General features: G+C 38.2%; 1 protein-coding gene across 2 annotated transcripts in view; it reads right to left on the bottom strand.

Annotated features, from left to right (window-relative positions):
• LOC105980351 (cytosolic beta-glucosidase) overlaps positions 1-15885 on the bottom strand; it is a 100079-nt gene that overhangs the window by 52329 nt on the left and 31865 nt on the right. The window contains exons 2-4 of one of the 2 annotated variants that reach the window (XM_013009200.1): positions 14569-14796; positions 5257-6053; positions 4517-4606 (exon numbers count right to left, since the gene is read on the bottom strand). In XM_013009200.1, the coding sequence (XP_012864654.1) occupies positions 4517-4606; positions 5257-6053; positions 14569-14796 (1115 nt within the window). Of the gene's footprint in view, positions 1-4516; positions 4641-5256; positions 6054-14568; positions 14797-15885 lie in introns of both variants that reach the window. The other variant, XM_013009201.1, reaches the window with a different exon arrangement.

The following is a 15885-nucleotide window of genomic DNA, read 5'->3' as shown; positions in this document are numbered from 1 at the left end:
AAAGAAAGAAAGAAAGAAAGAAAGAAAGAAAGAAAGAAAGAAAGAAAGAAAGAAAGGAAGGAAGGAAGGAAGGAAGGAAGGAAGGAAGGAAGAAAGATAGATTTGGCTGGGTGCTGAACACTGAATCAAAAAATATACAAAAATGTAAATGGCCAAGTCATTCTCCATTGCTGGACAGCTGCTTCTGTTGCTAATAATTTGATGTTTTACCTAATCTAGTCCCCTCTCAGATGGAAATGATGAATGGAGTAGATGCCTTTGCCTATACACAGTTCAGACAGAAGCGACCAATGACTCATTATCTTGAAGTGTGTCCCCCAAAAAGCAACCAAAAAACATGCAGACATGGGGGAATATGCTCTTATTCCAAGAATAGAAGACAACAACAAAAACCCTTGGACTAGCATTTTTGTGAAATAGCCAGGAAAACAAGTTGGAGGCAATTGATATATTTGTAAGTGTGCACATTTTTACAGTAAACATTACCATTCTGTGATAGGCAATTGATGCAGGGATGAGGGAGACAAGCACTAATTAAATGAATCTTTATAACAACTCTATGAAGAAAAGCATTATTCCCCCACTTATATACAAACTAGGAGTGAAGACAATTTGACACAGGTCCTTTTCTGAGTAATTTATATAGCAGTGCCAGCCGCATTATAAATTATTTCAAGGTGTTTTTTGACATTGCTTTACTCATATCTGTATCTATCATCATAATTAAAATATGACCTATTTAAAGATGTTTAAGTACAATTAAACAATACAATGTTTTAAAAAGCACTAGCTGATCACTCTCTTTTATAAAGTGACTTTTTAAAAATCTCTCTCATTTTTTTAAAATACTTTCCCAAAAGGAAACAGAAATATTAGCTTCCTTTTTTTACTGCTCCATTAATTGCTGTAGGGTTTTACCTGAAGAGATCAGAAAGCCCTCCAGGCAGACACCATTGATCCAACTCTAGTGTCATTAGGTGCCTGTCCACATGTGTGATGTCAGAGGGAAGAATTTGTTCCTGGGAATCACAAAGCCATCATCCATCTGACACCCTAGGTTTTGGTGGGCTTTCCACCTGCAGGGCTTCTCACAAATGTCTTCCTTGGCCTGTTATTATTTTTTAATTGCTCACAGGATGCTTCTTACTCGCAAATTTCTTGCCAACTAAGATCATCAGTGCTACCACAAAGGAGTCTCAGGAAACTGATTAGTAATTTCAGATTGGCTTTTTGGATGTGAGGTAGGGTATAGGCTATCAGAGTTTCATCCCAAGGTCACGGAATCTGCTGGTCCTTTCAGAGACAGACAGTATAAGGCCACTTCCAGAGAATATATTCAAGACCAAATGTAAGAAAATAAGTTTTGTGTAAGATAAAAAAAAGAGCACTTTGGTGTAGAAAGTGTTGAACTAAGTAAGTGAATGTGGTGACACATGCCTGTGCTCTCAGGCAGAGGTAGGAGTATGAAGATCCCAGTCCTGCCCAAGCAAATTTAGCCAAGACTCAATCTGAAACCCAAAACTAAAAGCAAAAGGACTGGCGCATAGCTAAAGTGGTAGTGTGCTTGCCTAGCAAGCATAAAAATTCTTGAACTCACATATCGCCCAAATGCCAAAATAATCAATAATAATTTTGATAACATACATTCTGTCTTGTTCAAATATCCCTAAGTAACGTTGGGTTTTTAGCAAATGGCAGCCTTTTGAGAAGCCAGTTCCCCTAACTCTTATGCTCCAAGTGACAGAAAAAGGAAAATAAAAGAGCTTATTTTAAAAAAAATTGTTATAAGTAAAATGCCTCTCAAAAACATGCATACAGCTGGATTTCAGTAGAAACTGGAATCAGAGGCCCAAACACCATCGGGAAATTCTCCCTTAACGCCTAGGTGCCTCCCTTCTCATGGTTTCTAGCCTTCTGTGGCAGTACAAAATGAGGGATGGCCTATACAGTTGTATCCTACCACCACCACGGTCTAAGAGACAGATTGCTTTGTCCAAGTTCTGAAGTCCAGAAAGAGCTGAGACTGGCTGGGTTCATGTTATGTACCTACATCTGGACCAATTAATTATCTATTGACAAGTGCTACATTTTATCCTGACTGTTGTAACAATATAGATGGGGGTGGGTAAAGTAGATAGCTCCTAGAAGGGGATGCATTAATAGGAAAAAGTTCTAAGATGGAAAAAAAAGCCTTGGTGTCCATACAAGCACATACAAAACACATCAGCCACGCTAGCTAGAAGAATAAGAATCATGTACAGAGGTTCTCACTATGCAGATTTTCATACATATTACAAGACCATATATATTAAAGAAAAAAACAAAATGTCATTAGTGGCAATAAACATAAATAGTGTATTGTAATTTTTCAGAAGAAAATACAGAACTGTCAGTAATTTAGATGAGTAATACAGTGGTTTCTCTATGAAGCCATCATTAGGTCCAATACATATTTAGTGCATCCCACCCACTGCATGTGACAGCTGAGCAGCACAGACCTCTGTCATGCATCCTCAGGATTGTATAGCTAGCCGAGTGCTGTAGCTCTCCATTGCTGTCCAACCTGGTAAGAAAGTATAGTACCACACTACACGAGCCCAGCCAAAGTTCGAGATATAAAATTCAAGATTCCATGACTAACTGAATGCATATCATTTTACACCATCAAAAGGTCAAAAACTCCTAAGGGAATCCATCATGATTTGGTGAGGCCCTGTACTTTCCCAATCAAATTATTTAAAGACAATAGAATTTCAACATGAAAAATGGGATCTTATCAGTGCTATTTCTTTCTTTGCCCCTAACTCAAATCTCACATTTTCTCTTCTGATCTTCGATGTTTTTCTGTTTAGTTTGACTCTACCATCCAGATTTTAGCATGGAAAATATTAAGGAGAGAACACAGATATTAAGAACAATCAATGACTTAGATGAGTAATACAGTTGCTCCTATATTAAACCATTAGGTCCAATATGCACTTAGTACTTTTAGCATGACACAGTATAAAGTACTTAAAGTTATTTCAGATGGCAATAAAATGCCCTTCCATGATTAGCTATAAACAGAGTGCCAAGCTAGAAATGAAAAAGGACCAACTTCTATTTTTGTCTCTTTTCCAAAGTATACACAGACCAATTTTAGAGAAGTCATTTGTGCTCCCTGTATCCATCCATAAATCCACTTGATAGCCTATCAGTCCTTGAGCAGGAGACCTGGGAATCTCAATGGGCTGACTCTGAACAGGACTCATTTGCAGGAAGAGATGGAGAGAAATATCAGAAAATTAAAGCTAGCCCTCCCTTATCAGAAGGTGAATTCCCACTCCAAAGAAGAATCTATGGTGTATGTAATACAAAAGAATTGCTTTGCAGGGACCAAATTGGAGGAATCCAGTGGCCCTTTGCCAATTATTTCTAGACCTCAGTACAGAATTTACTCCATCGATTTCAGGTTTTACAAGGAGGCCACTATGCATTGCTTTCCAGAAATCCTTTTAACTATTTCTAGAGTAATACTGAATACTTTCAGGAAAAACAATTCGCAGAGCCCTCAAATAGAATAAGACATGAGTAAGGATTTTATGGTGACGAAAATAGTCTTATTTTTCATTGGATCTTACTGCTGTGATACGACTATTTTATAAGGAAAATGAATACAACTTAGAAAGTAAAAATGTTCCAAAAATACTCAAAAAAATGCTAAATGAGTGAGGTGATGAGTTGACTAGTCTGAAAACATACACTATCAGCTAACTTGATTCCCACACACTTGCCTTCAAATATGAAGAGTATCAATGGAGTTAAAGAGTTGTGGCAATGTTGTCTTGAAACAAAATTTATATATTCTTTCATGGCAAACATTGTTTTTAGCTGGCTGTGGTGGTATCTACCTGTAATTCCAGCACTCAAGAAGGTCAGGCAGGATAATCATGAGTGCAATAAGATCAGCCTGCGCTACATAAGGGTCCAGCTTCAGTGACATCCTAAAACCCTATATCAAAAACAATAAGCAAATCCCTATTTCTAACTGAGCTGCTTAGATGCAGCTTAAATGCAAAATCCATTGATGGGAAGATTCATACCACTGCAAGTTTATTACACAAATGCTAAACTGGAGTCATTTAAAAACGCTATTAATTCACTCTTTGGTGGCAAGGATATTAAAATATGCAAATACGCATGCTATAGTTGATCAGTGCTAATCTTTTCATAGCAACTAATGTTTTCTCCCAATAGACACCATCCCTTCTTTTTTAACCTTCACCCAGGAATCACAAAATGTTGAAAAGTGTCACTTTTTACTTTGTTCAATTTCAATAGGTGGGACTTAAGACTAGAATTCTCACCTTCTCCTTTCCAAAAAATCTTCCTCCGCCCCTCTCCTAATTACATGCCTTTACACTAATTTACATGAATTTCAGTTCTTGAAATCATTGGTCTTTGCTGAATGCAAATAAGCACATGAGGAAATTATATTAAGTTTGCACAATTGATCTTTCATCATTTGAAATGGTACCTTTGAGCAGTTCCTGAAATGTCTGTCTGAAATACTCCCAGCGCTGAGTGTCATCAAGAGATGGGGGGTCACACTGAGGAAACCCATTTTCCGTGATGTAAATTACAGGGTTATTATACATATCCTAGAACAAGAGAGCAGAAGTTTTATTCCAAACAGATGTTTTAAAAAAAGCTCATAAAATCAGGTGCAATACCCTCTATCTTCTTGAAGCTACAACCCCAAAACTAGTTTTCATCAAATTGCACTGACCCTATTAACTTAATTTTCCACACACTGACCTTTTATGACTAACAATGGAAAAGCAAAACTGTGCAAATGTCCATGAAGACAGTAAAATGACTCTTATTATAATGAGAAGACAGAAATATCTTTCTGCCCATCAGCATCTGCTCATTGTCACTGCTCCTTCACCCGTTGGTCCTGTGGGCAGGACTTTCTCCTCCCCAGAAAGGCAATAACTTGAAATTTTAATTTCAGCTACCTGGATGTCATCCAGCATGGTAAAGACCTAAAAAGGTCCCAACCATCTCCTTCAGTAAAATTCCTTTTATACTCACAACTGTAACACTAGCTTGGAAAGTATGTCCAAGTAACATCGATAGCCAAAATAGATTTTAACAACAAATTCTGAACGTGACCCCTATTTTCAAAGTCAGATAATTAATCCTCATCATATGCACATGTACACAAGCCTTCACATCTTAAGATGTACAGGAACACATAGATCACTGATGTACCTTAATATATTTCAGGAGCTTACGTATCCCCCATGGCACCACGTAGATCCAACCCACACCCTGCCACGAGGGATTGGAGAAAAACTTGATCTCCACGTCCTGAAGAAAGCCTAGTTCTCCTTTCTTGTTCTCTTGGTGCTTGACTAAGCGAGATGTATAATACTGCACAGCAAAGAAATCGGCAGTGCCTTTGATCATTTTCTTCTCTTCTTCTGTGAATTCGGGAAGTCTGGATGATGGATAGCCTTGCTTTTTACTCATGGAGGCAATCTGAGACTTGACAAGTTTGGGGTAATCACCATCAATGAATATGGGTTTAGCAAAGAAATCCAACTGGAAACTGATTGCTCTTTTAACAGCTTCCTGATCAGGCACGGAATTGGGATCTGCTGGTTCTAACCAGCAACAAAACAATGATAAGGAAACCATACCTTTTTGTTCTTTTCGAAATAAAGAATCATAGCTGTGCCAGGATCTGGCATGAGCCTTAATCAGATTGTGAGCTGCCTGGTAACCTCCAGACCCAATGTGAGGTACACCAGGAGCAAAAATTCCCATGTCATATGCCAGCACTGCAAGAGTATTGGGCTCATTTATGGTGATCCACTTCTTGACTCGATCTCCAAAGGTATGGAAACAAAACTGAGCATATTTGTTAAAGGCTTCAATGATTGTCTCTGACAACCAACCTCCTTGGTCTTCTAAAGCCTGAGGCAGGTCGAAGTGGTAGATGGCCACAACAGGTGTAACCCCATTTGTCAGCAAATCATCAATGATCTTGTTGTAATAGTCAATCCCTAAGGGAAGAGGAAAAGAAGAAGAAAAATGATTTTTGGTGTGTTTGGCAATACATTTTAAAAGAAAAAGGATCAAGATGATTCTTGTTTAAAATAAGGTTGACTACTTCTTCAGTATAAATTAATGGAAGTCTAGGAGGAAGCAGAAAGAAATCCAGTGGGAAGGAGGTTTAAGTCAGATGATATAATGGGAAGACACTTGTTCTGAAGAGAGATGCTTGAGTAAGGTGCTCTCAACATTATGAAATGCTCACACTGTAGAGGTCATTTTTATTTAGTTCTCTATATACTCATTTTTTGTGGCTTATCACTCACCCCCAACACAAGCTCCATAAGAAAAAGATCCGTGACTCTCTAGTTCACTTCTGAATTCCCAAGGCCTGAAACACTATGAAAAGTAAGTCAGATAATTGTTAATATTTGTCCCCAGTCTATTAGCTTCACAAGTCTTGAAAAGGAAACTCAGTGAGCATGAAAAATCTACAATCATCAAAGCCAAAATAGCACTAGTATGCAGTTTCAGTTATTCTGGATGCTAAGAGAGAAAGATCACTTGGGTCAGGAGTTCAAGGCCTGCCCTGGTTAACACAGAAGATCCTCATCTCAGGGAAGAAAAATCCTAGAAGGTTCCAAACACAATTACTCAGAGTCTTGGGACATTGTGATTTGGTTGGTGATTTACTCTAAAATTCTGACAAAGTCCATGGAAACACACACACACACACACACACACACACACCTCTAGAACTACACATATGAAAGAGTTCCTTTAGTACAACTGCAAAGTTTAGAAGAATGACATTAAGTTGAAGATGCTCTGCTTCAGAAATCAAGGTCAAGAAGATATCTGGTCCACCCTTATAAGACTCCAGCTTAGACCTGCTCTCAGTTTGATGTTTTAAAAGTATAGTGGGAACTGGAGACTGGAGTTCATATCTTCTTTTAAGATTGAACTGTGGTCTTTAAGCCATCACATGCTAGCTCAGCAACCATAGGCAAGTTACCAGATCTCTCAGAATTATCCCTTTCCAGGCTGTAAAATGTATATAATGAGAGATATCCATTCTTGACTATTGTGAGAGTTTAATGAGTTGGTAAATTGAACATGCGTACAACAGTCCTTAACATATGGTAAGGACTCAGTACAAGTTAGCTATCATTCTAACAATAATTATTGTTATTTTGGTATTAGTACCATCTAGGCTGATGCTGATTAAAAGATGAATATAAATTATTCAGATAAGGCATGGAGAAAAGTGTAATCCAGGAAGAGCAAAATCAAAAATGAATATGCAAAAGGCCAAAGGAGATGTAAAAGTAAAGACTACTCAAATGAGAAAAAGAGGTGATTTAACTCAAGCTTGTTGTAGCGAGAAACTCAGCCGCTACCACTCACATTTGACAAAAACTCGAAGGCAGTCAGAAAAAGGGAAAGGCTTATAGGCTACAAAAGGAAGGCTCTAGTCATGCTCTGACTCAGGTTGTTGGCACAGGAAGCTGGAGAAAGGTTAGCTAGAAGTGAGTTATCTTCTGTAATTCATTTGGGGAACGTCTTTGGCTTTTTCTGGTGGGTCTTGGGTTGGAAGCAAGGCTGTACGTAGCAGCCTAGTCAGGACTATGTCCTGACTTCTGGACTGACTTGCTATAAAGGTTGTGGTTTAGCTATCTGGGCTTCCTATATGGGTTACTGCTTTATTTTCATATATTGCCTGACCATTTTATATATATTCTTTCTCTTACAGAGCTCCTTCTGGGAACTGAAAGTTTGATATAAGGATAGCATGGCACTCATCAGAAGTGGAGGAAGACTAAAGAGGGGTAAGTATTGTGAACAGAAGTGAAACTATGCAAAAAACACATTATTGTTCTACCTGTCTGTTTTGAACACCATCTCAAATACTTTGTGAACTTAAACACAGTGGAAATCATACATGATAACTCCATGTTTGAAAAACATATCTTAATGCTATTTCAAACTTGGTGGGCAATATAACTCCTTCCCCTCCTAATCATGTCCATGCCCTAACCTGTAGAATGGGTACACAGGTTATCATATATGGCAAAAAAGAAACTGTGGGCAGATGCAATTAAGGAAAAGACCTTGAGATAGGAACCTTCCACTAGGATGTTCAGGTGGACTTAATATAGCCACATGAGTCTTGAGAAAGTAAAACAGAAAAAGGGATCAGAAGGATGCAACAGCAAAGAAAAGATGGGGTAAAGAGCAACTTCAGAGAGACTCAACCACTGTTGCTGACTTTAAAGATGAAGAAAGGTGGCCACAAGCCAAGTGATGCAGATGTCCCTGAAAAGCTGAAAACGGTCCTTAGCTGAAAGCCAGAAAGAAATGAGAACCTCAGGCCTTCCATCATAACATGCTGGACTCTGTCAAAACCTGAATAAGCCAACAAAACAGACTCTCCAAATTCATTCTTTAGAAAGAAGCAGAACCCTGCAGGCACTTTGCTTCAGTCCTAGAAAGGCCCATGTCAGGATCTTTATTTTTCAATGAAAGAACATTCCACAAAGCCATCTCTGGACTTGCATTTTTTTCCTGTACAAATGTGATATCAAAAATTGTATGATGGATAACATTTTATTGATATATGTGTGTTTTCTTAGTGAACTCTTTCCATTGACTTTGAATGCTGAAATAATACTAGCTTTTGTTATTGAATGGATGTCATGGTTTTGCTTAATCCTAACTCTAAGCTCTAGAATAGGCATCTTTGTTTCTAATAAACATCTGAGAAAACTGTTATCAGCGAGTCTTAGTGTCATCAAATGGAACTGCCAGTGTTTAATCCCAATCTCTCACTGGAAGGGCTATGCTGATCCCTCTACAACACACCACTAATTATATATACTAATGTTCCTGAACCAGAAATACGTGACTCTGTTTCACTAACCTTAGCATTCACCTCCTGAGACCTAATCACAATATCAGATCCTGTTTTATATTCCTTTTTGGAGTAGTCATTAATGATAGCCAGAAATACAATTCAAGCAACATAATAATCATGAGGTGAAATGAAGATAAATAAAATTTAAATAATAGAGCATTGCATAATTAATATTTAATATCCAAGAACTGCGCACTTGGCTTCTGGTTTGTATAGTTTATTTGATTTTGTAATGAAACTTTTCCATAAGGAGGTAGAACAGGACATCAAAGAGCAGATCACCTCACTCAGTCACCTGAAAGGATCTTGGATTAGTCACCTGGCCTGTCTCCACCTAAGTTTACTTGTTTGTGAAAGAGCATTGTTTATGGTGCTGTCTCATGGCTTATGTGACCTTGAACTGAGAACAATTTGTCATTACTCTTTTAGCTTTATCTAAGGCTGGTACTTTAACCCTAATGAAATCTCTGAACAAACATGTATTTTTAAATGATTATTAGTTAGTTACCAATCTAGAAATCTTAAACTTTGAGAGGTCATATGGACCTTTTTCTGTTTCCAAATGATTATTTTAAGAATTCAAACCTCTGTATATCTCTTTCATCATGGATACTGTATTCTCTGCTTTGATATCTGAACATTTGTCTTTCCTTTGTCCCATCAACTGTGTCTGGGAGTGAAGCAGGATTATGTAGAACAAATAAATAGGTGAGCTAGGGGCATAACTCAAGTAAGTAGAGCACTTTCCTAAACAATAGAAGAACCCGGTTCAATTCCTAGTGCTCCCTGCCAATAAAAAAAAAAATAGGGAAATTGTCTTAGAATAGGAGAGGACTACAACCTGGGGAAATAATGCTCCCACTTAAATTTTTTAAAAATTACCTTTAACAAACTATGAAAACTGTAATGCTCATGAACTTAACCAGTATCTTTGTTCTATGTCTCTCAAGACTCATATAATCAATTTTATTCATTGTTCTACCTTCTCTTATCACACTACCTATATTAGTCATTCACTGCTGCTATTATGAATTACCACAAAGAAATCAACAAAAATTTATTATTTGGACTTCTAGAGGTCAGAAGTCCAAGTCTCAGTGTATTAAAATCAAGGTGATGGTAAGGTCACTTCCGCCTGGAGAATGTCAACTAGAATACACTTTCTTGGCTATTTCAGAAGGCATGAGCTTCCTACATGTCTTCTTTTATAACTCTCTCCTCCATTTTCACCCTCATCTCTCCATTTTGTTGTCTCTTTTGGTCCTTACATCCCCTCTCTGTGACTCTGGTCCACCATCTTATAAAGACCCAAGAGATTACACAGGTAATGCAAGATAATCTCATCTTTGGATCCTTCAATGTAAGGTTCCTTTTACTGGTGAGCTAATATCATCATAACTTCTAAGATTCAAGACAAGGTTTTAGGGAAGGGAGAAATTCAGCCCACCTACCATAATGCTGAACATACAATACAGTACAAGTTGGATGTTTGTACAGTAAATTTATTCATACAATTCCTTCTAAGTATCTTATATTTTAAGTCTTAAAGTGAGCAAGATATTCTGCTCAAATATTTCTATTTTTTCTTTCCAAAATGCAAATCCCCTAATAATCACCTGAAACTTGTATTTGTGGAAGATAGGAAAATGCATTTGGACAGTTGAGAATGCAGAAATAGGTGAGTTCAGTTGAAAGCTCAATCTCTTCTTGTTAATCCCTGAAAATTTGACATTTGAAATAGAAAAAGCTATGTAACAATTTCACTTTGTAAAATATCCTTCCGGTTTGGAGATGTAGAATTTTACCAGGTTCCAATCAAGCTTTAAAACGGGGAGTCAAAAACACAGAAAGCAATTCCTTGGAAAGGATAGTAATAAGGATCTCCTACTTCTTTGCATGCTCTTTGAGAAAATGTTTAAATGGAGAAAAAAAATGATGGCCTTTCTGAGCGAAAACAGTTCCAATTGTTTCAACAGATCACTGCACAAGAATGAACAACTGCTTATTGAAATTCCGCCTCCTGGACGCACCTCCATTGCCCTCTTGTTCTGGGAAAAGTGTATAATATTAATCAGCTGTGTCTTTACAGAAGCTGAGGCAAACACAAAACAGTGCCCTGGGCAGGTGACTTCCACGTGAGCTTGGCATGAGTGACTTACCTTGCTCTTCAGGAGATTCTGGCACCTCCCTCTCCCTCAGCCTGACATGGTATTGTGTCCCCACGAACCTTAAAAGGCTTATATGTTGTCATATCAATATAGGTCCACAATCTTTTATCTAAAAGTCTTAGGGAAATGTTTTGAGTTCTAAAAAGGAAACTTGGAGTATAGTAACACCGACAATGTGTCTGGATCAGTATTCCTTTCCTTTTTATAGAGAAAAATACACAGTCTCATCAAACAGAATAACCCAACGTCATGCCATTCTTTTATAGTTACACAGCAATTCAAGTCAGCTTATACTTTCAGTTTTGTTGTAGAAAAATTCCTTAAATGCCGGGCGCTGGTGGCTAACGTCTGTAATCCTAGCTATTCAGGAGGCTGAGATCTGAGGATCGAGGTTCAAAGCCAGCCCAGGCAAGAAAGTCTGTGAGACTTTTATCTCCAATATACCACTCAAAACCCGGAAGTAGCATTGTGGCTCAAGTGGTAGAGTGCTCGCCTTGAGCTGAAGAGTACAGGGACAGCACCCAAGCCCAAAGTTCAAGCCCCATGACAAACCAAAAAAAAAAAAAAAGAAAGAAAGAAAAGAAAAAAATTCCTTAGCACCTTTGGAATATTGGAATTTCAGATAAAATTTGGCATGGTGACCTGCATGTTTACATTCTCAACAAAATGTCATCATTACTGTCCTTAGAATGATTTCCTGATTGATACTGGCCTAGTATTAAGAAACCATTTACTGAACACATCCCTCCTTAGAAAGAATTAGACTAGGTTAACGAGATGCAAAAAGGAAAATTATCTGCATATTAGGCTGTCTTATACCTGTTTTGTGAGTACTTAGCACAGTCCTATGTGCATAGGGAATACTTGGTGCACTTTGCTAAATGAAATTAAACTCAAGGTGCTCATAATCTTACAGAAGACATAAAAACAGTAACAACAAAGATAGATGCTATGAGGATAGAAAGAAAGAAACTTATTTTTAAGCAAGAAACTTTAAGGAAGAGGAAGGATCTATACTAGATCTGACCAGGAGGCTAGACCATTGCCAGGTATAGTTGGGAGTTAAGGAAAGGCCATTTGAAGAATGAAGAAGAATGTCATAATTCCCACAGAGATTGATAAGTGCATAGTATGTTTAATAAATGATGGGTTATGGGCTTGGGAGATTGCATGGAGGAATTGCATGGGTTATACACAAGAGGAAATTGCAGCCTGCAAAGCTTTAGAGGTGAGTTAAGACCAAGGCCAAAAGAACATGAATGATATAGGAAGGAGGCCAGGCTGTATATTCTGGCTTGCCATCACTAAATTCTTTATCTTACTTTGATTTAGCAAAAGATGACCCAAACAAATATAACTTAAGCCAAGCTTTAAGAAAATTGTTGTGACCGTATTATATAGAAAGAATTGAAGGACATAGAGAGAGAGAGAGTGAGAAAGACAGACAGACAGAGACAGAGACAGATAAAGACAAAGAGACAGACAGAGAGAAAGAGACAGAGACAAAGGAGAAATAAACATCAAGTGCATCAGAAAGCCCTAGTTGAGAATAATCAACACCTAAGCCAAGAAAGGAGTAGAGAAGATGATGAAGGAATAAGGTACAAACGTAACAAAATGGACCATATTGAGCAACGGAGAACTAGGAAGCAAAAAATGAAAAGATGCAAAGATTGCTTTTAGCATTTAGACCTTGGGATATGATGGAATCAAAGGGAAGAGAAAGTACAGATGTTAACTGAGAAAGACAGAAAATTAGGAATTCACTTTTAACCTAAACGGTAAATCATCTTCTGTTCAAAGTCAAAAAGTACATGTGATATCCAGAAGGTAGACATTTAACCAAGAGCCATGAGTTAAGAGATACTCACTTCAGAATTGAAGACATTAAAGAACCACTCACCAAGCCCCTCATTTTGCCTGGCCCTATTTAGAGGTGATTACCTGAAGGCTTACGTTTCATGTGAGCCCATGAAGTTGTAGCTTCATGTCAAAATAAACATGATGTTCATGAAATGAACATCACAAATGTATAAACTCACCAAGAAACTGTCCCTATGGGATGTAACACTGTCCCTATGGGATGTAGACAATCATAGAATTTACTCATAAAGAAGCCCAGAAAGTATCTGGGCTGTAGAAAGTCTGATGAGGTCAGAAGGTATTCTCAATCTCACATTATGGAAGTAAGTACTCATCCTTCATTTAGGATACTTGCCTTAAAATTTATACTCAAGGCATCACACTTGCTTCATCTAGTCCTGGCCTTAGGAGTAGTATAAACTCTTTTCTAAGACAAAGTAATAATGTAGGACCATTATTAAGAAGCCATATGTTGTAGAACAGAGCTTGGCAAACTTTTCCTGCAAAGGACCACATAGTGAATATTTTAGGCTGTACAGGCCATATGGTCTATGCCCCAACTACTCAGATCTGCCATTATAATAGGAATGCTACCATAGATGATGTATAGTGAGTAGGCATGGCAATGTTCCAATAAAACTTTATTTACAAAAACAGGTGCCAGGCCAGATTTGGCCCTCAGGTCTTAGTTTTCCCACCCTGTTATGTAAAAGGATATACCCAGACCTTAGGTTTAATTTCCATATTACCATTTTCCAAATATGTGGACTTAGACATACCCTTGGCAAACTAACATCATTATAATCTCTGCTGATTATGAGGAGTAGAGAAAACATGTGTTCAAATGCCAAATAAATAAAAGACACTCAATAAGGTGAAGAATGGCTCTTTCAAATACAAGATATAATAAAAGAGTAATAGTACACGTGTTGAATGCTTTTGATACATGGACACTGTGTTAGCCCTTTACAAAGGGTAAATTTATCATTTACTCTTCCAATAACTTTCTGGAGCATGAACTCTTGCAGCATTCTTTCCTACTCCTGGAAAGGCAGAGGGCCCTGAGATGTTCAAGAGACACTTATACACATAGTAAGTGATGCAGCTGGTACTCCATCTCAAGCAAATGAACCCCAGGGATCTAGGTGCTAATCCTTACCATAGCTAATTAGCTCTACTAATTCAGCTCAGTTAAAATGTTCAGAACCCTCTCAAGTTTTTCAGAGATTTTTCGCCCTAAGTCTTTATAGGATAACACAACTGAAAATAGTTTAGTACAACTTTCTGATATAGCTCTTCAAGTCATCAGTCAGAGAACAACGTATATAAATAAAACCTTATTCCAAACTCCCCTAGACTGGTCTCTTCCTCTTCTTCCTAGGAAGAGCTCAACAGCCAAGAACATCCAAAATATTATTGAAAGCAAATGCAATCCCATTTCGAACATTTGATCCTGTAATCACTCTAAAAACTTGTAATTTCAAAGCTACCCTGTAGAATAGCGTACTGGATTAATTATGCCAGACTGCAGCAATAACCTTGAATTAAAGCTGCAACCTTCTATTTTTAAGAAACACTTGCCTTTCTGGTTGATGAAACCTGTCGTCCCATCAGGTAACAGACGTGACCAGGAAAGAGAAAAGCGGTAATGAGTCAATCCAAGCTGTTTGATACATTTCAAATCTTCCTCCCACAGAGTGTAGCTGCCACAAGCGACATCACCAGTCTGGTTCTGGAAAACTCTCTCTCCTCCCTGATGGGTGAATGTGTCCCAGACACAAGGGCCTCTTCCATCTGCAGCCCAGCCTCCTGAGAAAAGGAAGAAAATGAAACACTTACACACTTGACATCAATAGGCATATGTAGAATGTAAATATTTGTCACCAAAACAACATACCTCATTAACTCAATGTACCATATTCATAACTTTAAAATATGCTTTAAAGTAACATGCATGAGCGGGTTGTGTGCTTAGGTGTCCTTGATCCCTGAAGCTGACTTGTGGCAAATGAAAAATTATTGCAGAGTGCTTCTGCATAGCAGGCTTTCACGGTTCATTATCTGAAAATCTCTCAGCTGGTAAACAGAGGCAGTCACCAGTTTATGGATGCCTGGGTCAACATCCCCTTCTTGGAAAACTTTCTTCTGGCCATGATTATCATGTCTTGTGCTTATTTATCAGAAGTTGTGGGACCTTTGCTCTAGTCCTCAACACTTGAATGCTATCCTCCTGTCATCTGACATTAGAGCCTGTAGTGGTCTCATCTACAATTGGTGGCGAGGCCTTAATTTCCACTGCTGATGATACTTGCTTGTATCTGAAATGTATTCGTTCATCCTCCATTAATTCAACAAATGTCCATTTCAAGCCTTCTGCCTAGTACAGGAGATTTGAGGGTGTCTGATGCTCTCCCCCATGTCCTTGGGGAATGTACCTAACAGGTGATGGCAAAATAGCCAGTGTAAAGCCCTGGACTTTACAGAACCCAGAAGGACATTTATCCTACCGTGAGCAGAGTCAGAGGAGATCTCTTTCCGCCTACTGTTTCTGTAAACTTAACACTGGTCTAAAATATGAAGTCTATCAACTTAGAAAGTTAATGTGTAGAGCATTTTATTTTTGTCAGGGCTTTTGTAGTTTAAGAGTAGGCATACCACATGTGATGATGGCACATGGTTACAATCTTAACTACACATAAGTCATATGAGAATGACACAGGACTGAAGCAAGCCCTGGACCAAAAGCACAGGCCCCTATTGAAAAAAATAACTAACACAAAAACAAGCAGTGGGGAGCTGGGAGTGTTGGTCTAATGGTGGAGTGCCTGCCTAGCAAGTACAAAGCTCTGTCTTCGAAGCCTAGTACAGTAGCCCCCACCCCACAAAAAAACCAAAACC

Source organism: Dipodomys ordii, unplaced genomic scaffold, assembly GCF_000151885.1.
Source record: "Dipodomys ordii isolate 6190 unplaced genomic scaffold, Dord_2.0 Scaffold8, whole genome shotgun sequence".
Lineage (NCBI taxonomy): Eukaryota > Metazoa > Chordata > Mammalia > Rodentia > Heteromyidae > Dipodomys > Dipodomys ordii.
The sequence above is the reverse complement of the archived record's forward strand: the minus strand, read 5'-3'. Positions and strand labels throughout refer to the sequence as shown.